This window comes from Marmota flaviventris, chromosome 11, assembly GCF_047511675.1.
Source record: "Marmota flaviventris isolate mMarFla1 chromosome 11, mMarFla1.hap1, whole genome shotgun sequence".
NCBI lineage: Eukaryota > Metazoa > Chordata > Mammalia > Rodentia > Sciuridae > Marmota > Marmota flaviventris.
Window position 1 is genome coordinate 78,702,046 of NC_092508.1, and position 27,074 is coordinate 78,729,119.

At 37.7% G+C, this 27,074-nt stretch overlaps 1 protein-coding gene across 1 annotated transcript in view; it reads left to right on the plus strand.

Annotated features, from left to right (window-relative positions):
- Neb (nebulin) overlaps positions 1–27,074 on the plus strand; it is a 200,339-nt gene that overhangs the window by 109,574 nt on the left and 63,691 nt on the right. Inside the window, exons 76-94 of the mRNA XM_071619399.1 lie at positions 11,722–11,925; positions 12,260–12,364; positions 15,896–16,000; positions 16,103–16,414; positions 17,123–17,227; positions 17,764–17,862; positions 18,484–18,585; positions 18,720–18,827; positions 19,454–19,765; positions 21,112–21,216; positions 21,329–21,433; positions 21,793–21,897; positions 22,667–22,774; positions 22,882–22,995; positions 23,382–23,579; positions 23,946–24,050; positions 24,770–24,874; positions 24,971–25,075; positions 25,369–25,476. Of these exons, the coding sequence (XP_071475500.1) occupies positions 11,722–11,925; positions 12,260–12,364; positions 15,896–16,000; positions 16,103–16,414; positions 17,123–17,227; positions 17,764–17,862; positions 18,484–18,585; positions 18,720–18,827; positions 19,454–19,765; positions 21,112–21,216; positions 21,329–21,433; positions 21,793–21,897; positions 22,667–22,774; positions 22,882–22,995; positions 23,382–23,579; positions 23,946–24,050; positions 24,770–24,874; positions 24,971–25,075; positions 25,369–25,476 (2,610 nt within the window). The remainder of the gene's footprint in view (positions 1–11,721; positions 11,926–12,259; positions 12,365–15,895; positions 16,001–16,102; positions 16,415–17,122; positions 17,228–17,763; positions 17,863–18,483; positions 18,586–18,719; positions 18,828–19,453; positions 19,766–21,111; positions 21,217–21,328; positions 21,434–21,792; positions 21,898–22,666; positions 22,775–22,881; positions 22,996–23,381; positions 23,580–23,945; positions 24,051–24,769; positions 24,875–24,970; positions 25,076–25,368; positions 25,477–27,074) is intronic.

Genomic DNA, 27,074 nt, shown 5'->3' on the forward strand with positions numbered 1-27,074 from the left:
AGGGCTGAATATCATAGATTTGCGAATTGTCCAGTATGCCTCAGTGGACAGATAGTCATGCACTGTGTAACTCAGGCATGGTGAGGAGACACTATTCACATTAATACAAACCCCTATTTAGGCATTCATGGGAAGCATAGAGAGATGAAATCATGTCCTTTATTTCCTGGCCTTGTTTCAAAACTGTTTTCTTATGTCATTTGTAATTTCTAGCAATGAAGATATATTTCACACAAATATAAAGCATCTGGGTGTTTTTAAAATAATTGCCACTGTTAGGCCAGATCCAAAACACTAAATAGTATTTCATTGGATCAGTTATTATAGGATTAAAATGGAATAAGATTTAATAAAATTTTCCTTTAAAATTTTTCCAATTTTAAAACTTTTAGAAATATCAAATAATTATATCATGAAATTCTTTATTAGAGGTGTTTCTTATTTGTGGCTTGTAGAAATAATTTTGGTTTTACAAATGACTTTTGTCACCAACATATATCTTATGCAAGATCTTAGGTTTTACTTTTTCAGAACTACTGTCTGTGCTCATCACCCCCTCCACTTTATTTTTCCACTGAGGGCTGAATGTCTAATACTTGGAACAATGATTTCTCTACCGTCTTTATAGAGTGTGTATAAAGCAGACCTGGAATGGCTACGCGGCATCGGCTGGATGCCAGAAGGCTCCGTAGAAATGACCAGAGTGAAGGGTGCACAGGACCTTGTGAATGAAAGACTCTATAGGACGCGACCAGAAGATTTGAAATTCACCTGCATTGTTGACACTCCAGAAATTGTCCTGGCAAAAGCCAATTCTCTGCAAATGAGTGAGGTAAGAATCATCGTACTACCAAGCTTCTGTCTTTCTGGACTGTGTGTTCAGATAATGGCAGTGAAACCAAGCAAGTACAAGCTCTCTTCAGTGAATTACAGTGGTGGGCAGATCCAAGAGTCACTGGACTAGTTTAGTGAAGGCATGTGAAAAGCAGAACTCTGACAAATACATTGTGCCTTCCCCTCCCACACACATACTTTGAAGCAATAAAATGAAAAATATCTCTCAATGATAAGGCCGAGTGTGGTGGTGTAACCTGTAATCCCAGCAGCTCAGGAGGCTGAGACAAAAGGATCTGAAGTTCAAAGCCAGCCTCAGCAACTTAGCAAGACCCTAAGCAACTTAGCAGGACCCTGTCTCAAAATGAAACATAAGAGGGCTAGGGATGTGACTCAGTTATTAAGTTATCTCAATGATAATTCAGGGAAATAAATAATTCTATTAATAATAAGACATGTAATATAATGTTATATAATAAATGGTATAACATTGTGAGAGTCAGGATTCCCTAAAGGAACATATCCTACCGAATGTATTTATAAATGTATTTATGAACACACAGAGAGACTGAGATTTTAAAGAACTGATACATGCAATATTGCAGACTGGCAATTCCAAAATCTGCAAGGCAGACCAGCAGATTTGAGACCCAGGGAAGACCGCAGTTCAAGTTCAAAGACAGTTTGCTGAGCCAGGTGCAGTGGCACACACCTGTAATCCCTGTAGCTCAGGAGGCTGAGACAGGAGGATTGAGAGTTCAAAGTCAGCCTCAGCAATGGTTATGTGCTAAGCAACTCAATGAGACCCTGTCTCTAGATAAAAAACAAAATAGGGCTGGGGATATGGCTCAGTGGGTGAGTGCCCATGAGTTCAATCCCAGGTACCCACCCCATCACCACCACCAAATGACAGTTTGCTGGCCGAATTCCTTCTTGTTTGGGGAGATCAGACTGTCAAGGACCTTCAATTGATTGGATGACCCCCACTCCATTATAGAGGGTCCTCTGCTTTGTTTAAAGACTGCTGATATAAATCTGAATCTTATCTGAAAATTATTTTAACAGAAACATTCAGAATAATATTTGACTAAATATCTGAGTATCATTGCCTGGCCAAGTTTTCACATCAAATAAACCATCCTAAACATATTTTAGAAACATTTTCCCAGATAAAATAGTTACTAAGTCTTAATATTTCAAATGTCCATTCTCTATCATTGAATTAAATATTTCCCTTCTCTCCACAGAGGCTGTATCAAGAAGCCTGGAATAAAGATAAAACCAACATCAACATTCCTTCAGATACACCAGTTATGCTGCAGGCCCAAATCAATGCCTTGCAAATTAGCAATGTAAGTGCTATAAATATGGACTGTAAAGGCCTTTGTGGGACAGTGTCAGTCAGCTTGTGGAGTGTGTTATAATTGAAAAATTACCTACCTTAGAAATGTTCATGGCTTTCAGTGCTAGATTTTTTTTCTTTAGCTATCATTCCCAAAGCAAATGAATGTAAATTCTCATTTAAATGTTAGCATAGATACATGGCTAGGTGCCTGGACTGCAGGAGTTGGAATACCTGAGTCCTATTGGTGATCTGCTTTCAATCTTGATACATCTTCCTATATCCAGCGGTTGTGGCTCCATTTCTCATATGTTCATTGGGAACAGTGGAACCCTAGTCATGTTCCATTGACTCTCAACAGTGTCTGTTATCTTATTAGTGTCTGTTTTGATTGACCCAGAACTTTCTTGTTTGACATTTCAAAGCCATATGAAAGTCAAAAGAAATTTTAGTCATATTTGAAGAGCAGGGTCCATATGATATCTATGTCTTATACCTTTAGCAAACACGTCTGATGCATCAAAGGGCAAAATAAGGAAAAAAAATCTTATCCAGTCTTGTCTGGTACTTTGATACAGATTCTCTGGTTTTACGTTGACTCTTAGTTTCTGTGTCCTGTGCAGTGGAATATTTTCAAGTACATACCATATTATGATGAGCATAAATATTCAAATATTAATAGAGTTAGATGTTTAGCTTTAAAAGTATCCTATGCTCTATAAAGTAAACAACCAACAATAAAAAGAATTCAGAAGTAGGTGCTTTTTTTCTTATGCCACTTTCCATGTTTTCCCTCAATAGAAACTCTACCAAAAAGACTGGGACGAAGCCAAGCAGAAAGGCTACGACATAAGAGCAGATGCCATTGAAATCAAACACGCCAAAGCCTCCAGAGAAATTGCGAGTGAGGTAACTTTCCTCAATTTCTTGTGATTCTTCTCTTCTATAAAACAAATGGGGACACTATTTGTCAAGAATTTTGTCTTTTTTAATCCATGCAAACAATCACATTTTGTCATGTGCTAAAAACTTAAGTTAAAAATGTTAATCTATATTGCTACAGATAGATATAGATAGATAGAGTAAACGAGCCAACCATAAACAGAATTCAGAAATGGGTGCTTTTTTCTTATGCTGCCTTCCATGTTTTCCCTCAAAAGAAACTCTACTAAAAAGTAGTTTCAGATAGATAGATAGATAGATAGATAGATAGGGATAAATAGATAGGTAGATCAGTCTTCTGCTTTGTTTCTAAGTAGAAACAAAATATTATGAAAAATCCTTAGGAAATTTTTGGAGAAAATTGAGAAACAAATATAATGTATTTTATCCCCAAACATTTCTGCCATTTTCCACAATATAAAAAATAGATGGTAGTTTCATATAAGACTTATTACTGAACTCACATTTTATATTAAACATTTTATACTGAAGGCTTATGTAGAATGCTTTCAGTAATGTTTTCAAATTCACTTAACACTAATTTTAAAACTAATAGTCAAAACGATTATCCTACCAATCCTACTCCTACTGTCAGCTCTAAATCTTTAAGATACTCTTCCCCGCCCCCACCTGAGGTTCTTCTCTATTTATTTGTTTTTTATCTCATGTATCCAGCTGTTACCTCCTTCTATGCCTCATTTTTACTTTCAATAACCAATAACCATAGCTGGTTCACAGTAACTGCCTTAGTCCCAGTTTTCTCTCCCTTCTGTCCAGACTTCCCCATCTTATCCAATTCAGGAAAGAAAAGGACATCATTTTTGTTCTCAACTCATCTGATAGAAACTGTAGTCCATAGACCTTTAATTGTCATTTTTTTGATTCAAGTCAATAATCTTGATTTCCATCCCCAAAATGTATGTATTTCTTCTCCAGCTCCAAAACCAATCATACCTCCCTGCCTGAGGTATCCTCAGTGCTCTTGGGAAACCATCTGACCTTATGTTCCACTTGCCAGGTAACCTTGGTTACCCTCACTGTGCCTTATTTCTTCCAATTAAATATAGGATAATAATAGTATTATGGGCAGAGTGGCACCTGCCTATAATCCCAGCGATATAGAAGGCTTAGGCAAGAGGACCACAAGTTCAAGGCCAGCCTGGGCAACTTAGAAAAAAGATAAAGATCTGGGTGTGTAGCTCAGTGTTAAATGGCTCCTGAATTCAATCCCTAGTACTTAAAAAAAAAATAGTATCTACCTCATAGAGACATTGTATAATTGCCACTATTCAACAGTTTTCGACTAAAACACTTCCATGGTTTCATATGGATCAACCTAATTCATTTGAAGCTCTCATAATAGTGTGTGACATACAGTGACTGCTTAGTGTGATTGTGTTAGTCTGTTTTCTATCACTGTGACAAAATGCCTGAGAAATCAGCTTAAAGGAGGAAAGATTTATTTGGTCTCATGGTTTCAGTCCACGTTTGGCTGGCCCCATATTTGTGGTTTGTGAGGCAGCACATCATGTCAGTGAGAGCTTGGTAGAGCAAAACTCTCACCTCATGGGGGTTGCGAAGCAGAGAGAAAAGGGCCAGGGATAAGAATAATATTCCAAGGGACTTACCTTAAGGACCCACTACCTTCAACTAGGTCACACCTCCTACAGTTTCCCACACCTTCAGTTATGAATCCATCCATGAATTAATCCATTTGTGAAGTGAGAGCCCCCGTGATCCTGGCAATTCCCAAGTCCCATCTCTATAAACATTGCTGCACTGGAGAAAAGGCCTTAAACACAAGAACTTTGGGGAACATTCCAGATCCAAACTATAACAGTTAGTTATTATTTTTTATTCTTGTTTGCCATGCTATTTCCTTCCTGATTTATTCATTTCTTCTAAAAAAAAAACTACCTAAAATTGTCCTATTTTCTTTAAAGTGAACTGAAATATATAATAACTGCCAGTGTTGAGCTAATTTACATTAAAGTTAAGAAAATATCCTGAAATCATTTAAAGAAAAATCCTCACTACCTTATTTTCATGTTGTTGTTGTTTAATCTGTTTTTTCACAACTTTAGTACAAATACAAAGAAGGCTACCGTAAGCAGCTAGGCCACCACGTGGGTTTCCGCAGCCTGCAAGATGACCCCAAGTTGGTATGGTCTATACATGCCGCCAAGATCCAGAGTGACAGAGAGTACAAGAAAGCTTATGAGAAATCTAAGGGAATTTACAATACACCCTTGGACATGATGTCAATTGTCCAAGCCAAGAAATGCCAGGTCCTGGTTAGCGACATTGATTATCGCAATTATCTGCACCAGTGGATATGTCTGCCAGATCAGAACGATGTGATCCAGGCCAAGAAAGCCTATGAACTGCAGAGTGATGTGCGTATATTGTCATCAGATTCTGGGGAGATGTGTGTTTGTTCCCTAGAGGCTTAATTTAAATGGTAATCTTAATAGAACCTGAAGTAATCTGTATAATTCATGGTAATAGAGTCTTTTCAAACATTTTCTTTCTTATAAAGAATTCTTTCTTATAGAAGCAGGACCTTATCACCAAGATGAAAACCAGTCTCTTATACTTTGTAATTAGGTAGAGAATTTCAATCCTAGCTGTTCTGATCTATTACCTTTGCATGATAAGATGTCTAATTTCAGAAATAGATAAAAGCATAAGGAAATATTGAACTTCAAGTTTATCTGGCACACAGATAAATATAGATAGAGGTAGATTTTTTTCTCATTATATATACATCTAAGGATCTTTTTCTCTAAAATTCCTACAGATGTTTTTGTATCCCAGTGATACATAAAAGGCAGACTTCAAGTGAGCCCAGAAGCTCAACCTAGAATAGAAAAAAAATTATGTGCCATTGCTATCTGTCATTCTAACAAGTGTACCACTTGTGAGCCCTGCTCCAATGCTGTAGGCTATTGTGAGCTTCTCCTAGAGATGTGTGCCAGAGACATAATACCCACCTTCTAACATTTAATGTTTTCCTTGAATTCTATGGATTGGTTGCCTAGCTGATAGAATCTAGAGGTGGTTTGCAAGCATTGAACTCTGTGGGTAAATTTGTTTCTTCCCTACTGTGTGTTCCTCTCCTTCCTGTAGAACATATATAAATCAGACCTGGAATGGATGAAGGGTATCGGATGGTTGGCAGAGGGTTCTGTGGAAGTGATGAGAGTGAAGAATGCGCAGAATCTCTTGAATGAAAGGTTATATCGTATAAGACCTGAGGCCCTCAAATTTACCAGCATTGTTGATACACCAGAGGTGGTCTTGGCAAAGACCAATGCTCTACAGATCAGTGAGGTAAGCTGGGTTGATGACATTCTCAGACAATTTAAAGAATTCTCCAGAAGTCTAAATGTGAACTGCAAACTGACAATACCCGCATTAAGATCTTGAACATAAAAGTATCTAGATAGATCTTCATGCTGTCAATCTGTTAGCTGTCTCTAGATTTCGTTTGCTTTGATATGTCTTTGTCAACACATGTAGGCCCAGATTCTGATATATTTAAATCACATTTTGAAATCCAGACTATAATACAGATGATTTTATGATACCATAATCACAAAATTCCCTCCTTTTAATAACTACTCAATCACGAAATAGCCTGAGAGGTCCAGGGATAAATATTAGATATTATTGTAGCTCTTTGTAATAAGAAAGAAAGGTCCTGACTATCAATGTGAATAATCATAGTTTTCTGCAAAGGTGGGCTTACCTGCCAGAACATTAGATGTGAATTAATGGAAAAGGATAATTTTACTACTGTATTTCTGATTCATTATAAATTTATGTTGTGTCACATATAAATGTGTTCTTGAAGTTACTTCTGGTACTTTAAATAAAAATCACAAAATGAGCCAGGAATGGTGGCATATACCTGCAATCCCAGTGATTTAGAGGCTGAGGCAGGAGGATTGCAAGTTGGAGGCCATCCTGGGAAATTTAGTGACACCCTGTCTCAAAATACAAAATAAAAATGTCTGGGGTTGTGGCCTGGTGGTAAGTGTCCTGGGTTCAACCCCCAATACAAAACAACAACAAAAACAAGCAAAATGAAGGCAAAACATGATCTACATTTTTAATTAGGAAATATGCAAAGGTAACTTTTAACTTTATTTAACATTTTATTCATGTAGTAATTACTAATCAACACCTCATTTTAAAAATTTTTACCAGCCACGGTATCGTGATGCCTGGGACAAAGAGAAAGCTAATGTGAATGTGCCAGCTGACACTCCACTGATGCTGCAGTCCAAACTCAATGCCATCCAGATAAGCAATGTAAGACACAGCTTGTTCCTCTGCTTGACAGCATGCTCACTGCCTAGCCAAACCTTTTATCAAAAGTTTGGCATGAAAACATTTTTCCACCAGTCTCTTTATTCCTAGTGTTTAAGCTAATAACAAGTAGTTATGTTGGTCTCTGTGTATTTTTATAATGTAGAAGTGTGCATTGCTATTTTTGTTGGAAAAAAACTTAAAGATGCATGGGTAGTAATATTTAGTTTTGGTTTTGAGTGGCTCATCATTGCTTTTTCCTTTTAAAAGCTAGATTTGCTGTCTTCTAAATTTATGTCTTTTAAACAAATATTGAGATTTCTTTTCTAAATATCATTAAAAATCTACTCAAACTCAAGTTTTATCTTGTGAATCTTAAGGAGAGATTAATGGGCTGCCTGTTCATAGCTATTCTTGAACACAAGTAGTGGTGACTCAGTAGCTCCCCCTTCAGACTGATTGTGACATTGCACTCTCAATTCACAGAAACAGTATCAGCAAGCTTGGGAAGATGTCAAGATGACCGGCTATGACATAAGAGCAGACGCCATTGGAATCCAGCACGCCAAGGCTTCCAGAGATATCGCCAGTGATGTAAGAGCTCTTCCTTGCCAAGCCTTAACAAATACTAACTAGTAAACACCTAGGGAGTTAAATTTCCCAGGAATTATATTTAGATAGAATATAAGTTATTATTAGTATATTTATATCATATCATTAATATATTAGTAACATATTATTAGTATATTATTTTAAAATCTCAAATTCCAGTACAACTCATACAGCAATTTGAGAAATCCCTTCGTCTGTGCTTGGTTCTGCAATTCTTATATTTAAACACAGTTTATTTTTCCCCAGAAATCTCAGTATCAAGTCAGTTTATAGGAATTGGAAATATCATGGGTACAGAGAATTCTGTTGGTACACAAAGTGTGCCATGCTTACTACTGACGGTTCCTGAGATAATTTTATGTGGCACTATATTTTAAATAATTACATGTCTGTTTTAATATGTGCTAGAAAAATATTGATTATTCTCCATTTAGATTGGGTTTTAAATTTTAAATAAAATTTTGAAAACAAGTTTATAACTTAAGGATTACATCTATTTAAACAAAGGATCATTTTGACTTAAAGGAATATGAAGTGCAGGTTGTATTTGTTTGTGGCAAAACATCTAAGGATAGTAAACAGTGACTAACATTTGGAAAATGCTGAATGAGACTCTATTAGGAGATGATCAGATGCACAGTTCTTGACTTAGGGGTATTCACAATATTTTCAATTATGTACATATAGAAGACAGCCAATGTAACAAAAAGTATAAAACTTAAAGCATGAATTTAAAGAAAGAACAGTGTCCAAAAGGTAATCTAAGCAAGGTGGAATTATATTGAATAACTATCTAGAGAAAAGCGAATTTTGAAAAACCCCTTCCTCTGTTCTCATTTACCAGTATCTGTACAAGACTGCTTATGAGAAGCAGAAAGGCCATTACATTGGATGTCGCAATGCCAAGGAAGATCCAAAACTTGTTTGGGCAGCAAAGGTGCTGAAGATGCAGAATGACAGACTGTACAAGAAAACCTACAATGACCACAAGGCCAAAATCACCATCCCACCGGACATGGTGTCCATCAATGCTGCCAAAGAGGGCCAGGCATTAGCAAGTAATGTGGACTATCGTCAGTACCTGCACCACTGGTCTTGCTTTCCTGATCAGAATGATGTGATCCAAGCCAGGAAAGCTTATGACCTGCAGAGTGATGTAAGTGTGTCCCTCATGAAGAAAGGCTTCTATGGCTTGGCACAGCGACTCCTTCCAATGCTATGGAAAACATCTCTCCCAACCTAAGCACTTCCCTTTAGTATTTTACCAAATTTATTGATTACCTACTTTACTGCTAAATTAATTTAGAAAGTTTTCATTTTCATTAAAGTTGCTACCAGAATCTTTCTATTCAGTTTTTAAGGTGTATAGGTTTATAGGTTATTAAATCTAAAAAAAAAATACTTGGTCCTTCAACTATGTATTAAAGGAGGACAGAAATTAATTTCAAAGGTTAGTGTCATGCTCTGAATTCACTTGTTTCCCTTAACTGGATGTTCTTCACAATGTGGTGTTTCATTAATTTACCAAGCCATTTTTAGATTTAGCCATTTTCATATGTTATGCCCATTCAATCTTGTAGAAATAATGGACTTTATAAGGTTATTTATTTCTTGTGAAGAATGGACACCTTCTTTTAATTATCTGAACTTGGTTTCCTCATGCTTCAGGAGATTTATTTTTTTAATAATAAATGAGTTTATTGCAGGCAAGTAGGCGCATCTCTTGAATTGCCTAGTGGTAGAGGTAGGCCAGTTTTTAAAGAACTGCAGTCTCTTCATTAGCATGAACCACACTGGTAAATGAGGCATGCATATCAATCAAATTCTTACACGAAATCAGAGAGGGGAATTTGTATGTTATCTTCTTTGAGAATTCCTTCTGAATTTTGGAGATTCATAAACTCGAAAACATATAATGTCATTCTTCCTTAAGAGATAGAGATGGTCTAATATTTTTTCATTCCCTTTCCTACCATTTTTGCTTGATATTTGTATCCCGTAACTAACTATTATAATACCACTTCTAAGCAACATACTGGCTTTTAATAAATTTAATAACTGGTGTTTAACATAAAAAATTTATATCTGCTTAACATTTTACCTATATGTGGGGAAGCAGGTGTAGATAACCAAGAATTTGCAAATTCCAATTAAAAGTAAAATGCTATCTTAGATTTTAAAAAGGCTCAATTGTGAACCAGTTATGGAGATGGTTGATTGAATTCTTTTTTCTGAGAGAGCATCTCGCTATATAGCCCAGGCTGTCTTCTAACTCCTGGGATCAAGCTATCGTCCAGCCTCCCCACTAGCTATGACTAGAGCCAGGTGCTACCAAATCCAGCTATGAATTCTTAATTATCCCTTTAAAAATATCAGACATTGTGTTAGCACAGTATACAGTGGTGAATATAGGGGAAGGAAAAAGTAAGACCTAGCTCCTGAGATTAAGGAGTTCACATTGATAACAAAGAACTAGATGTTAATTAGAGAATATCAGTGAATGAACAATGGGGTGAATGGCTGAGTGGGTTCTATGATCCTAAGAAAAAAGAGGTCGGGGAAGGCTCTTTGGAGAAAATGCTTATTGTGGGGTGGGAGCAGATGAAGGTAGACACCCATGGGATGATTAATTCATGCCAATAGGCTTGGTACAAACTACAATCGCAGTGTGGTCAGAAGCACAGGGTGAAGGGACACCTGAGACTGTATGTAGGGACTGTGTCAGACCACCCGTCTCCTCCTAGTCCATGTTAAGGATTTTGATCTTCATCCTTAAACACTGGGAAGCTATAAGATAAGCAGAATGTTGTAACATCAGATTCATATTAGGAATTTTGAAAAGATCATACTGACTGTCATGTAGAGAACTTACCAGAGAGCCCATTATTATTGCTTTAAAAGTCCACAATGGCTGGTATAATGATTGCTTAAATATTTGTCAAAAATTGACCATGTGTATCCCCAAATGGAGAGCTACTTCCATGTCATTTCAACTTTCAGAATGTGCATAGGTACCCTAATACATAAGCACAGAAAACAAAACAATGCTGTGTGTGAGGAATTACATCAGTCAGGCAGTGCTCTAGGTTTCTATATAATTTTTTGGGGGGTGGGGTACTACTGGGGATCAAGCCCAGGGCCTCATACTTTCTAGGCAAGTGCTCTACCATTGAACTATATTCCCAACCCTTTTTATTTTATTTAGAAACAGGGTCTCACTAAGTTGTCCAGGCTGGCCTGGAACTTACAATTCTCCTGCCTGAGCCTCATCAGGATTACAGGTGTGTGCCACTGCACCCATCCCATGATCTATTTTAAATCATTTTGTTATTTGACAATTCTTTTTCTTTTTTTCTTTTTCTTTTTTTTTTTTTTTTTTGGCACTACGGATTGAACCCAGGGGTACTTTACCACTGAGCCACATCTCTAGTCCTCTTTGTTTCTTTATTTTGAGACAGGATCTTGCTAACTTGCATAGGGCCTCACTAAGTTGCTGGGGCTGGCTTTGAACTTGTGAACATCCTCTGCCTCAGTTCCCTAAGTGTCTGGGATTGCAAGTACACACCACTGTGCCTAGCCTTTAATTATTATTTATTATAAAAAATCTGTTTCCTCATTTTATTACAATAGTGAAATCAAAAGACTCTGCTCTGCCCTAACTTTGCTTTCTTTCCCAGGCTATTTACAAGGCTGACTTGGAGTGGCTGCGAGGCATCGGCTGGATGCCAGAAGGGTCTCCAGAAGTATTGAGAGTCAAAAATGCCCAGGAAATCCTATGTGACAGTGTCTATCGAACACCCGTGGTGAACCTCAAGTATACAAGCATTGTTGACACCCCTGAAGTGGTCCTTGCTAAAGCAAATGCTGAAAATATTAGCATTGTAAGTCGCTTTTGTTTCCATCTATCCAAATCAAATTGGAACCATAAATAAATAATAAATTCCCAAGATCAAGATAACATGATAAAAATGTTAATAAAGGATGTTGACAGCTTTCTTTTTGCTTATTAAATTTAAACAAAAATATATTGATTGAAGGTATAAATATAGACTTTTATCACATCAAATTTGAATTACTCATTGAAAAGATTCTAGAAACTTGGCTTTAATATGAGAAGATTTTGGATCCGATTCAAAAGAAAAGTTAAAAGTTATACACTGAAACTAGCAAAATTACAGATTGTGAAGTGATTTTTGTTATTGGTTCTTTCCATAGCCAAAGTACAGAGAAGTCTGGGACAAAGATAAAACTTCAATCCACATCATGCCAGATACGCCAGAAATCAATCTCGCTAGAGCAAACGCTCTTAATGTGAGCAATGTAAGTACCACAACAGACGAGGTTTTGTTTGGAGAAGGGTGGGGGACGGCTCCTTGACATCAGCCCTTGGCCCAGAGTGAGAAAAACAGCAGTGACTGGAGAGCCAAGTCAACATGTCAAAAGGGTGAGGTGAAGGACAGAGAAAAGGGAAGAAGAAAGGACAATTAATGACAGATTCAATTCAACTTGAAATATTTATGAGAACTCTTTAGAAAACTATACAAATGAATTTTAAAACCCGGGTCTATGGGGGAATTTTCTTTAGGAAATGACAAATAACTCCTAGGGGGAAAAAAAACAGAAAACAGCAAAAAATTAAATGTTATTAAACACATTCCTTCATTGTCTCAAATGCTAAGGTCATTCTCTGGAAACTAATGAAAGAGGGAAAGCCATCACAATCACCAAAACTTATCAAAGGTAGTTCCAAAAATGAAAACTGTAGACCATTAATAATGGGAAAATAAATTCTGCAGTACAAAGGATATGATTCAAACAACCAAGGCTCATGCAGGATTGCCAAGAGAGCTCTATGTTCAGAAACCTAATCATTTAATAGCACAAAAAGCAAAACCATATGCTCGTTTTAATAGATTTGAAAAGGCATGTGGCAAAATCCAATATCCATTATTTTTTAGTAAAATCTTAAACAAAAAAGATAAATGAATATTTTCTTGAGACGATTAAAAAATAAATCTTAAATCAAAAGCCAACTCATTTTCATTATGCAAGCTTTTCTTTTTTTTTTTTTTTTTTCTTTTGGGGGTTGAATTCAAGGCCTTGTGCAGGCTAGGCAAGATCTCTACCATTGAAAGTAAGCTCCTGTTTCTTATTCAAGCCAGGATAAAACCCAGGATGCCACACCTGTAATCTCAGCAACCCCGGAGGCTGAGGCAGGAGGATGGCAAATTCAAAGCCAGGCTCAGCAAAAGCGAGGTGCTAAGCAACTCAGAGAGACCCTGTCTCTAAATAAAATACAAAATAAGACTGAGTATGTGGCTCAGTGGTCGGTGGTTGAGTGCCCCTGAGTTCAATTTTTTGGAGGGCACCCTCCAAAAAATAAAAAATACAAAACAGGATGCCCCCTAATGTCATTTATTTAACATTTAACTGGCTGAGTAAGTTTCTCACTAAAATTAGAGTAACAATAAGAGGTAAATATTGGAAATAAAAAAATAAAGTCATTATTTTCAGGATAAATCATTTTGGGTCTGGAAAAAAACAAGAGCATCAGCAGGGGAAAAATTGTGTTAATATGTAGAATTCAATTACATGGTTCTTATATAATTCAGGGAGGTTCAAGAGAGGTACCATCTTCATGGATCACAAATTGCTTGTGCATGGAATAAGTATGACCTTAAAAAAGGGATACTACTTTAACGTAGCAGTTTGGAACATGACATCCTTTCAGAAGAATAATTAATCTTTCTGAGGAAAGAAGCCTGCCAAGTAAAAATTCCTCTCCATGTATCCAACTTCTCCATTAATTCTACTATAATGAGCTACTTGGGTACTAATTATTTTCCAGTGTTTGGAAGGCAATACAATTTTAGGGCATGGATGTGCTTTGGGGAGGTGAGGCCAGAATCAACATCATAGTGCAGTATAATTCTTGTCAAGTGATTGAATCGAGAGGCAGTCAGTTCTTCATTCATTACAGCATAGACTGTTCTTCAATTAGGTCCATAGGCATCTTTGACAGGAGAGTTCTGGAAAGTCTCATTTGCTACTTTCCTATGATAAATTTCTCAGCTGAAAATACCAGAACCTTACCATTGCTATCATGATATGAACAAGACTAGCGTAGTATTCAGAACTATGCCAAAAATCAAGCCATTAACTTTAGATTTTAATGAGAATAGCTTACATTTTAGAGGAAACCAAACATCCCATTTGAATGCATATGAAAATGTATATTTTTTTACACATGGTATTGCTGTTATTATAATCTTGACATAATTTGCTATTCAAAACTGCTTCCATTGTTTAGAAAGCACAACTTTCACAGAATATTTTTATATTATTTTATGGGTGACCAAATATATTCATATTAAATTGATTCATAATTTTCATACTACCTATGTTAGTAAGGTATGGTTTGTTTTGCTTTTATTAGATGAGAAAGTTGAGATACAAAAGGAATTTGCCTATGTTCTCAAAGTCTCGAAGTTAGTAGAAAAAGAAATTAGTTCTCCAGCCCAGATTATTTTTATTTGACCTCATAAACAAAATTTATTATATACGGAAAAAAATAGTATCTGTGTAATAAAATAAGATAAAAGCAAAAAAAAATCAAATTAATGGACAGAGGTTGTGACTCACACTTGCCTGGCATGTGTGAGGTACTGGGTTCGATTCTCAGCACTGAATATAAATAAATGAATAAAATAAAAGTCCATCAACAACTAAAGACATATTTAAAAAAAAAAATACTTTGGTGAGGTCTGAAATATCTCATGCTGTTATTCTTCAGGAAAGAGAAAATCTAATAAAGTTTCCTCTGTCCTTTGCTTAAAGAAATTAACCTTTCAAATATTAATTTTAAAAAATAATAAATAAAATTAAAAAGGTAACATGACATTTTTACATTAAATATCCTCTTGTATATATATTTAAATTTAGAGAATAACTTTTTCTTTTGTACATAAAACAAATCAATTGGTAAAATAGGCCCACCCAAAATTCAAACAAAAACTTAAATGAAAATTCATATAAAACTCGACCATGCTTACAACTATTAAATTAATCTGAGCATTCACTTTTCAGAAACCAAATACTATGAAATTGTAATGATTGAAATTCACCTCTTTCTGCACAATAGAAGCCCCATACTGATTAGTTTGATTTCTGAATTATACATTTAAATTACTGTTATTTCTGAGTCTTTCCGCCATTGTCAATACAGAATGTATCTATTAAAATATGAATATATATTTAAATACATCTTTTAAAACATCTGTAGATCAGTCACTACTTTAGTTAAATTCTTTTAAAACGCAAAACAAATAGCTGTCACATCCAACTGTACTTTAGCAGATCTAACATTCCTGAGTAACATGCACTATTAATCATACAAAAAGAGCCAAGAAAAACTCACAAATGTGAAAAGGCTAATTCTTAACCTTGCAAAACTGAATTGAATCAAAGACATTCAACAATAACAATAAAAGCCCTTTAATGTTTGAACTTATCCCGATGCTGTCAATCCATTAACAAGGAAAAAATAAGTAAAAAAAAAAAAAGTAATCACATTATGCATACAATTATAACCTTGAACAACTACATCAAGGATGTAATTAAATGAAGAAGAAAGACATCTTGTCAGGCCCAGGTATTTGAGCTCCAAATCATTTTATGGCCCAATACAATGGTGCAGAGAATGATTTTTGTCACCTATTATCTCTTATCATTTAACTGTTCTTCGGTCCTGGAGCTTCAAATCTGCACCCCTATAATATTAATTCTACTTAAGCCCTGGGAGTTATTTTAAATTTGAATCTGGAATGATACCTTACTTTTTCTCCTCTTTAGAAAATTTACCGTGAGGGTTGGGATGAAATGAAGATGAGCTGTGATGTGCGGCTGGATGCCATCCCTATCCAGGCTGCCAAGGCCTCCAGGGAGATCGCCAGTGACGTGAGTGTGGCCTTTTTTACCTTCTCAGTTTTTTAGGCAGGTACCCCAGGGACATGGGAAGAGAATGCTGTGATCCATCTGCTTTGTGTTTTCCATCCCCAGTATAAATATAAGCTCGACCACGAGAAGCAGAAGGGACACTACGTGGGCACCCTCACAGCCAGGGATGACAACAAGATCCGGTGGGCCCTCATCGCTGGCAAGCTTCAGAATGAAAGAGAGTACCGGCTGCATTGGGCCAAATGGAAGACTAAGTTCCAAAGCCCTGCAGACATGCTCTCCATCTTGCATTCTAAGAAATGCCAGACTCTGGTCAGCGACATTGATTATCGCAATTACCTGCACCAGTGGACATGCCTGCCTGACCAGAACGATGTGATTCAGGCCAAGAAAGCCTATGAACTACAAAGCGATGTGAGTGAAAAATGTACCATGAGCTCTTCTATCATTTTGCCTTGATTCCCAGAAAGTTTGTGATATTAAATCTTTTTATTGTCATTTCATATCTTTATACAGCCAAGAATTTTATATCAGTTTGACCTTTATAAAGTGGTATCAAAATCACCAAGACCAGAAGGGATCTAGACTTTGTATCATGAAATAAATAGTAGTGTGAATGACCTGTGAATGCATCAGGTTAAAGAAAGTTGCTGTGAAAAAAAATATATTATTTTTGTAGAATTTAAGTAGAAGTTAAGGTTTATATCAAGGAAAATATTGGTAGCCTATAGACAGTATCTGGGCACAGATGTCTTTTTTCAGTTGACACCGTTGTTGAAAATTTTTGAATTAAGTTGCTGAGGTTTTTTAAAACAGGAAGTTTTTAAGAAATCTAGAATTCACCATTTCTCCTGAAGATTCAGAAGCTGTAGCTCTAGATATGCATTAGCCTTTGGCAACAATACCTGGAACTGAATTGAAGTTGACTCATGTTGAGTAGAAAAAAATATCCTCGAGTTTGTCACACTACCTGACCTAATTAATTTTCTTATTTACCTCCCTGGCTGCTTGAGTATGTCATCCTTGCCTTATAGAGTGTCTAAATTGTATTTCTTCATCAGTCTTGTGGATAGGCTAAACAGGACCAGGGGTGTTGAATTTATTCTGGCCCTGTTTTCACAGGCTATTTACAAGGCTGACTTGGAATGGTTACGTGGAATTGGTTGGATGCCAAATGATTCTGTTTCTGTCAATCACGCCAAACATGCAGCAGATATCTTCAGCGAGGTACTTTACAATGTTGCCATTCAATACATTTTCCAAGAGAATGAACAAAAGTACATAAGCCAAAATATAGTCATTGCATATCAGCAATTTTAACCATTTTTAAGTGCTATAACTTAAGCTAGACATATTTTCCCAAAATAATCCTGTAGTATTTCTATCACATTATGGGACCATATTCCTAATATAATATCCAGCACACTCACTGATGCTTGGAATTGTATAAAAGGAAAAATTCTTTGGTCAGCAATAGAAACATTTTGGGAGCAGTTTGACCACTTGAAAAAAAATAGATTGTTATGATACACATAATTATGTGACTTTTGGAGATAAGCAGACTTGTTACTTTATAATCTGTAAGAAGAATAAGAAGCCAACTCATTTATTTAAAAATAAAATGGCAAAAAGAAAACTAAATTGCCATGAAGATGCTATTCATATATGGTACTCTGTGCCTCAATAGAGGAGGGCCCTTAAATTTAGATAATCTCAGTTCACCAAGATCAGGGACTATGACTAATATTTTTTTTCTCCCATAGAAAAAATATCGCACAAAAATAGAAACTCTCAACTTTACTCCTGTGGATGACAGAGTTGATTATGTGACAGCGAAACAAAGTGGTGAGATCCTCGATGATGTAAGTATATGGCTGTTCTTTTGTTGTTGTTTTTGTTATTTTTAGTTATACACAACAGTAGAGTGTATTTTGACATATCATACATACATGGAGTATAACTTATTCCTATTAGGATCCCATTCTTGTGGTTGTACATGATGTGGAATTTCACTGGTGGTATATTCACATGTGAACATAGGAAAGCTATGTCCTATTCATTCTACTGTCTTTCCTGTTCTCATCCCCCATAAAATCACACAGCCTTGCAGATATCATTTCCAGAGCTTTTCTGCCTCCTTGCATTCAGTGTGCAAGAACTGCCTGAGAAATATATTTTAAGTAACACAATGATCGTTGCTAGCAATTACTTGGACATTATAGTTTTTTTGGGGAGGGCGGGACGGGGAGGGTAACTGAGGATTAAACTCTGGGGCACTTGACCACTGAGCCACATCCCCAGCCCTATTTTGTGTTTTAGAGACAGGGTCTCACTGAATTGCTTAGCACCTCATTGTTGCTGAGGCTGGCTTTGAACTCGAGATCTTCCTATCTCAGCCTCGTGAGCCACTGGGATTACAGGCATGCACCAGAAGAATGTTTTCTTAATATCAAGTAACTTGCCCCTTTGCCTTTCATTTTTAGATTAAATACCGGAAAGACTGGAATGCCATCAAATCAAAGTACACCCTCACAGAAACCCCACTGCTGCACACTGCTCAGGAGGCTGCTCGGATCCTTGACCAGGTATGGATTTACTCTGATGCCTGATACTTCAGTGGGGATGCAGAACCCTAAAGAAACCATTGGGGGTTTATGCACATGGCTCACCTCTCCCTTCTGACACCTCACTTAACTGCTATTGTGGCTCTGTCTTTTAGTACCTCTACAAGGAAGGCTGGGAGAAACAGAAAGCCACAGGTTACATTTTGCCTCCAGATGCGGTGCCATTTGTTCACGCCCAACACTCCAGTGACGTTCAGAGTGAGGTAATGAATTATCCTGTTCTAAGTGTACTGTGCTGGGCATCACCCTTAAGGGATGTTCATTTCAGCTTGACAGACCTGGGTGGGCTTGCTGAGAGCTGCAGTTTGTGCTCCTCTTTGGATGTTTTCCCATGGGGTTTGGTCTGCTTCTTCCCACCCCCCATCTTTTTTTTTTTGTTTTGCTTTTTCAACAACTATTGTTTAAGTTTTAATTTTCCCTATAATCTCTTCCCTCTCTAAAATCTCTAGGATTCCAGATATATATTTTCAGAATTAAAGAATGCATATAGGAATTTTTTTTTCTATTTTAAAATAGCAATTTTGGGCTGGGGCCATAGCTCAGTGGTAGAGCGCCTACCTTGCATGTATGAGGCCCTGGGTTTGATCCTCAACACCACATAAAAATAAATAAATAAAGATATTGTGTCCATCTACAACTAAAAAAAAATATTTTAAAAAATAGCAATTTCTTCATATTTATTTATTTCAGTGCTTTTGGTTATCTGTTCTTGGGGAAGGAGTGTCAAATGGGAGGCTGAATGTGCAAATGTTCCTTAGAAGATCGTCAGGCTCCCTCTGCCTTGTGTACTTATCAGCACTGACAGGATCTCTATTCTTCTTCCCAACAGCTGAAATACAAAGCTGAACACATAAAGCAAAGAGGTCACTATGTTGGTGTTCCAACCATGAGAGATGATCCTAAACTGGTTTGGTTTGAGCATGCAGGCCAGATTCAGAATGACAGACTCTACAAAGAGGACTATCACAAAACAAAAGCCAAAATCAATATACCTGCTGACATGGTGTCAGTCTTGGCCGCCAAGCAGGGGCAGAACCTTGTCAGTGATATTGATTACCGTAATTACCTGCACCAATGGATATGTCATCCTGACCAAAATGATGTTATTCAGGCAAGGAAGGCCTATGACCTACAGAGTGATGTAAGTGATTTTTGTTTCTTCTTTATCTAGAAATGTATAGTACACTCTGAGAATGATAAGCAGCATTTCACAACCACCTGTCTTTGAAGCTTTAAATCATAAATATTTCATTTGTTCCCAGAAAGGAATTGAGGCTAGATATGAAGTAGAGAAAGATCAGGAGCAGTAGCTGATTGATAGCTTTGCCTGTTGACTACATTTCTGAATAGCTTTCTATTATTTTAAAAATCTGCTCTTCTACCCTGTCTGCCATCACTCAACTCCTTATTTATATTCTCATGGAGAATTATCATTAATTTAAAATAGTAATTGGCCTGGGTGAGAAAGGAGATTGAGTTGAGGTTTTGACAATAGTAGGTGATCATACAGACAAGGACCTAGGGATGCCTCATTCCTGCTTTGCCAAGTTCCTTGAGGCCTTTATGAAGAGTTCCTTGTAAGGAGTCAAAGTAAAAGAGACGAATTATTGTTTAAGCTGCACCCAGCATTCCTCACAGAGAGCTTTGGGAAAGCTTGGAGCAGAGAATCTGGCAGTCCACCTTGCACCAAAGCCTGAATTAAGATGGCTCCCTGCCCCCAGGCATAGGTGGCTGAGGAGCAGAAGCTGATACATAAAGTTTACTTGCTCTGGTACACAGAGTCACTAATCCTACCTGAGTCTTATCATTACCAGAACATAGACAGGAAGTCAAACCTGCCTGAAGCATAGATGCTGAACTTGAACATCCCTCCTCACTGGCTACTGCCCCAGAATGACTATGGTGAAACTTTAATCAGAGTAGCAGCACCTCCTCATCTGGCATGGGGTGGTCTAGGAGGATCCAGGAGCTGGGAGTGGGGAGAGGTGGTAGTGGTTGAAGAGACAGAGATAAGCTTGATGAGACTGGGAGAGATGCCTACTCCTTCCCTACAAAAACATTAGCATTTACTTGTGTAGTTTCCTTCATTTAGTCTCAATACCCTATATACCTTTGCATAACTAAATGTACCAAGTCAATCTGAGAGTGCCTCCTTCCTGGTAAACCTTTTTTTTCATGGCCACCGCTGAAAATATTGCCCCCTGCACCTAGAAGAGTACTCATGTGGGCTTGCTTTCAAGCACTTAACCTTATATCTTAAAGCACCGTGCATAGTGCTTCATGCACAGTCACAGACTTAAGAAATGTTGCTCCATTGAAACCAATATTAATGAAGGAGATAAAAGCCATGAGAGAGAAATCTTTCTAAAACAAAAAGAAAGAAAGAAAGAAAGAAAGAAAGAAAGAAAGAAAGACCTGTTTAGAATCTTCTGTCTGTACTCCTGTGTGAGTCATGTGTCCTTCCATCATCTCTCTTCCTACTCTCAGAATGTCTACAAAGCTGACCTAGAGTGGCTCCGCGGCATTGGCTGGATCCCCTTGGATTCTGTGGAACATGTGAGAGTGACAAGGAACCAAGAAATGGTGAATCAGGTATGCAAAGCTCATTCCCTTTTGAACCTGATACCTGTGCTCCTTACCAGTCTTGTAGGGGTAGGTGCCCTGTGGCCGTAGATCTGTTTTCATTATATCTATTGCTTTGCAGATAAAGTATAAGAAAGATGCTCTTAACAACTATCCCAACTTCACAAGTGTGGTGGATCCTCCAGAGATTGTTTTGGCCAAGATTAATTCAGTCAATCAAAGTGATGTAAGTTTGCTCTGAATGTACTGAAATTCATAGTCAGAGGAGGTGATTGTCTATCGTTGAGTGGATTTGGTTTAACTCTAGATAGTTGCTTGTAAAAAATTGGAAGAGGGGTAAATTATAAGATAATCTTTAGGGAGATGTCTGAAACTTCACAAGTGGGTAGTATACTGTACCGACCACTTTTAGATATCTCTATATATTCTCATCCAAAATACTCTTACATTAGTTAAAATGGACTAAAATTCAACCAGTTAGGTTTAATGTCTAAATGTAGATTGATTATTATGTTGCTAGATAGATCCTATAAAAATTTAAATATACATGTATAGTAATCAAAAGGTTTTATTTTCTCTTCTTAGATAAAATATAAAGAAACATTTAATAAAGCCAAGGGCAAGTATATATTTTCTCCAGATACACCGTATATCTCCCACTCCAAAGACATGGGAAAGCTCTACAGTACCGTAAGTCCTACTTTATGTTATAACTACTCAGTTCCTAATTTATAGGTTCTTGTCAGTATTTATATTCTTAGCTGATTTTTTGAAGAGCTGAAATGGTAGGGTGACCTACTGTTTTCATTGCATTTCATCTTTTCTGTTAGGAGTAGCATAATATTCAAAGCGAAGAGCATGTATTTGGCTGGTAGTTTCTGAGCTTCTGTGATGAGCTCAATGAGATGAGCCCTTCATGAGCTCACACAAGGGAGAGGAACAGACATAACTAGATTGATAATAATGTGACAAGTGCTATAAGGGCTCCAGGAGCACATAGGACAGAGCAACTACCAAGAGAAAAAGCAGGAAAGGCTTGTCTTTCTACAGCAGTCATGCAGAAGTATTTCCAGTTAACAAACAGAGGACTTGCACTCCAAAATTCAGTTCAACTAATTTAAAGGAGGAGGTGTGTGCACCTGTGTGTGTGTGTGTGTATACGTACATGCGCCCCGGTAGGAAACAGTCTTTGGTGATTTGTTCTTTGGCAATTTCTCATCACTTTATATGGAACTTTAAATATAATCAACTCTGTTATAAACTGCTTCAGAAGCTATAGATCTAATCTTCAATAAATCAGACGATTGCTGTGTTCTAGGTAGGCACACTAATGACTAAAAATAAAAATTTAAGCCTTGCTTTGAACATTAATGTTTTACCTTAAGTTTACCAATTGTTTTAGTGGAATCTGAAAGTAGTTAAATGCAAGATTTTATTGACACATATTTCTTTGTTCTAGATTCTATATAAGGGGGCATGGGAGGGAACCAAGGCATATGGCTATACCCTGGATGAGCGCTATATTCCCATTGTTGGAGCCAAGCATGCTGACCTGGTGAACAGTGAGGTCAGTATGACCTTTGCCTTTAATTAGGTTTGGGGATCTTTGTTGAGGGGACAAAAGGGACTGGTTAGAAAACTCTGCTGATTCTCAACATTGAACCTGCTTCACAGCTGAAATACAAAGAGACGTATGAGAAGCAGAAAGGTCACTACCTGGCTGGAAAACACATCAGTGAGTTCCCTGGCGTGGTTCACTGTCTGGATTTCCAGCAAATGAGGAGTGCGGTAAGCCCTGTGTCTGCCTGTTTATAGCCGCCCTGTGGCTCAGGATGAACTGGGGGTGGAGTAGTGGGATCTATCTTGGGACTTCCCATCTCTTCCTGAGGACTATGATCTTCCTCCCTTCCCTTCCCTCCTCCACTACAAAACACACGTGGAGGGCTCTGCATGGGGAAAAAGAAAAAGCAACAGGGTCTCTATTGACCTTGCACTGTAGTAGGATAGGAAACTTAAAAAGGAGAAGAAAATAATAAAAGATCACCTTTTAAACATTAATTGATTCTAGAGGTACTGATCCATATTGGAAATAAGACTCTACAGAGATTTGATCTGAATCATTTAAGTTTTCATTTTATTTTCTAATTTTTGTCTTTAAAAATATTATTCTTTAGTTGAATTACAGAAGAGATTATGAGGACACAAAAGCCAATGTTCATATTCCCAATGACATGATGAATCATGTGCTGGCTAAAAGGTGTCAGTACATCCTGAGTGACCTGGAGTATCGACACTACTTCCACCAGTGGACGTCTCTTCCGGAAGAACCCAATGTTATTCGTGCCCGAAATGCCCAGGAGATCTTAAGTGATGTATGATGTCCTCTCTGTATCTTTACTTAGTTAAAGGCTTCACCTCATCCTTTGTTAGCACAATTACCCCTGTGCTTATCGACCCAGCAACTTTAAACTGAGTGGCATGAATAATACCACCTCTTAGTGTGAGAATCCCTTTGAGCCTTAGGACACCTAGGTTAAATAGTTAATCTGTTCAAGACTAGACTAAGGCTTAGGTGCTGCTGCCCCTGGGTTTTGTAGACCAGGACATTAAAAACCTTCCAGCTGGCAAGAGGCCTACCCAGTCTCCATGTAAGCATAGCCAAGGGCCAATAGGAAATTATCAGTATGCTCAATTGTAAATTCAGAACACCTGTCACATTTCATTGTTCTTTCTTGCAGAATGTATATAAAGATGACTTGAATTGGCTAAAAGGCATTGGTTGCTATGTTTGGGATACACCTCAGATCCTCCATGCCAAGAAATCATACGACCTCCAAAGTCAGGTAAGCTAATCTTCCTAGAAGCACTGGCTGTCCACAGGCCATTGGAATCCATGGTGGTATCAGTGGGCTACTGACCAGGCTATGTCTATGCTCTGTTGGAGAAGCTTCTGGAATAGTGTATGATCTAAGGGAATCAAGCCTCCCTTCCCCTGCTCCTAACTAAATGTCTCTGGTGTTGTGCTTGGTGCTGGATCTTTTTGGTGTAGGTTTCTCCTAGGGTTAAAATCTATGCAAATTTACAACAGAAAGTTATCTGAGACGTTCAACGTCTTGAGCTATTCTGAAGCATCTGTACCTTGACCAGGTTAACTTTTGGAAAGTGGGAAGGAAAAGCATACTTTGACCACAGGGTATATGTTAAAGGAAAAAATAAATTCTGGAACATTTTCTAGCATATGGTTGAGCTCTGATAGGGCAGGTGCAATAGATGGTTGACATTGTGTGGCTGCTATCAGGGTGGAGAATGGGCATACAGAAGGCCACAAAGTGAAGAAGAGTCCTTGGTAAAGATCTAGACCTCACTCTTGGTAAAAGGAGATTTTTTTTTTCTTTTGGGTTGCCATACAAGGGTTGAAGAACTATAGTGCAAAAGCCTGTTTTTTAGGATTAAAGCAGAAACCCAAAACTAAGTCAAGTCACATCTAAGTTGGCACAGACAACTAAAGGCGATGACAGTTGGGTGTCTTATCATTATGGGTGACTTCTGTTTTTCTTTACAGCTCCAATACACAGCAGCAGGTAAACAAAATCTACAAAACTATAACCTGGTCACAGATACTCCACTTTACGTGACTGCTCTCCAAAGTGGCATCAATGCCAGCGAGGTACGTCTTTCTTCTTCTTTTTCCAGGGACAAGGTATTTCTTGTCTTTACACATTTTCCCAACAATAGAAGTGAATAAGCAATTCTTTCTTTGCAGGTGAAATATAAAGAAAATTATCATCAAATTAAGGACAAATACACCACAGTTCTAGAAACAGTGGATTATGACAGAACCAAGAACCTGAAGAGTCTTTACAGCAGTGTGAGTTGGGATTCTTTCCTCTTATATATGAGCCATCCTTTCCCTTTCAAAAATAATAAGATAATAAGTGGGGATAAGTATCCTATCCCCCCAAAGGGTTTTTTTCTGGACCTTCAAATTCCCACTTTGTCTCATAAAATTCTTATCTGTATAATTAAATAAACCTCAGTTTGGAGAGAAGTCCTCGGGGTTGGCAAGGAATTTCTGAGAAGGCCAGAAATGAGGAAAATCTGCTCTTGAGGAGCTGACCAGAATGCACTGTCCCATAGTCACAAGATTTGTAACCCCTCCAGAACCTGTACAAGGAAGCCTGGGATAAAGTGAAAGCCACCAGCTACATCCTGCCAACCAGCACCTTGTCCCTGACACACGCCAAGAACCAGAAGCACCTGGCCAGCCGTGTAAGTTGAATACAAACATGACAGCCACACACACCCGCCCGCTCCTGCTCCCCACGTAGAGAATCCTTCAAACCGATTCAGAGGTTGCCCAGAAGTATTCCAGGCACCTCCACAACAAATATTCCAGAGTCTGCACTCACCACCTCCTCTCAGGGCCTTGTGGTCCAGGGAGGATCACAAACACCAGCAAGAATGCAGAAGTGACCTTTTAGGCTGCTTGTCTGCAGAGGACATGGATGGAAAGTCTCTGTTTTAGCCAGAAGTGAGGAGAGAAGAAGATATAATAGGCCATATAAAATAGGCTCTTATCGGAGCTTGGTGGCGCATCCCTATAATCCCAGGGGCTTGGGAGGCTGAAACAGGAGGATGGAGAGTTCAAAGCCAGCCTCAGCAAAAACTATGCAACTCAGTGAGACCCTGTATCCAGGCACTTCCACAGCAAATATATAAAATAGGGCTGGGGATATGGTTCAGTGGTTGAGTGCCCTTGAGTTCAATTCCTGGTAACCATCCCCCCCCCAAAAAAAATAAGCTCTTGTCAATTGAATAATGTACATTTGGGGGCAAAAATATGATTATGATAACTGGGTATCACACCATCACCAAATAAACAGAACAGACCAGGCCAGAGGGGCAGACTTTTCACTTGGATAGAGGAGTTTTATAGATAGGATTTACAAAGGCCAGTGGGGGCTTTATCTTTTAGTCATGAAAACAGTTACAGAGGTAGGATTCTTGGCCAATTGTTTTTGGAACATGGTGGGCACAGGGAAATTAAAAATGGATTCCAACCTCAGTTTATTAAAAAGAAGTTTTAAGAAAAAAAAGAGTTCTTTTGAATACTATCTATCCTCTTTATAGCTGAGTAATACTTTAGAAGGAACTGGAATGTTCTGGAAAATTCTGATGGACATTTTGGTTGGTCTCCAGTCAATGAAGGGCTTAGTTGGAATTCTGAAACAAATTCTCAACTCCCTTTTTCCACTGAGAATTGGGTCTCTGGGTTCTAAGAGAGTTTTTATTTTATTATCATGTTTTAGGAGTTTGGATCTTTATCTCTGCTCTAATACCTAATTCACATGATCATGGAACATTAATTCATAGGTAACACAGCATAAGAGCTGAAAGTTTTCCCTAAGCTGTTTGTACTGTGGTTTTTTATTTAAAAAAAAAAAGAGAGAGAGAGAGAGAATTTTTTAATATTTATTTATTTATTTATTTTTAGTTTTCGGTGGACACAACATCTTTATTTTATTTTTATGTGGTGCTGAGGATCGAACTTAGCGCCCCGTGCATGCCAGATGAGCACGCTACTGCTTGAGCCACATCCCCAGCCCAAGCACTGTGCTTTTGAAAACCTTATAGAAACTGAAATTTGGTTGTGTCCCCTAGCATTGGGTTTTTCAATTATTAAAAACAAAGAGAGGGATGTAGCTTAGTGGTAGAGTGCTTGCCTAACATGCTCAAGGCCCTGTGGTCCCTAGCACTACAAAATAGATAGATAGCCAGGAATTCCTGAGCAGAGTTTAAATCTTTTATTTACAATAGTAAGAAAAAAAGCCATTATCACAAAAGAGATTATTTAAAAATCACATAAT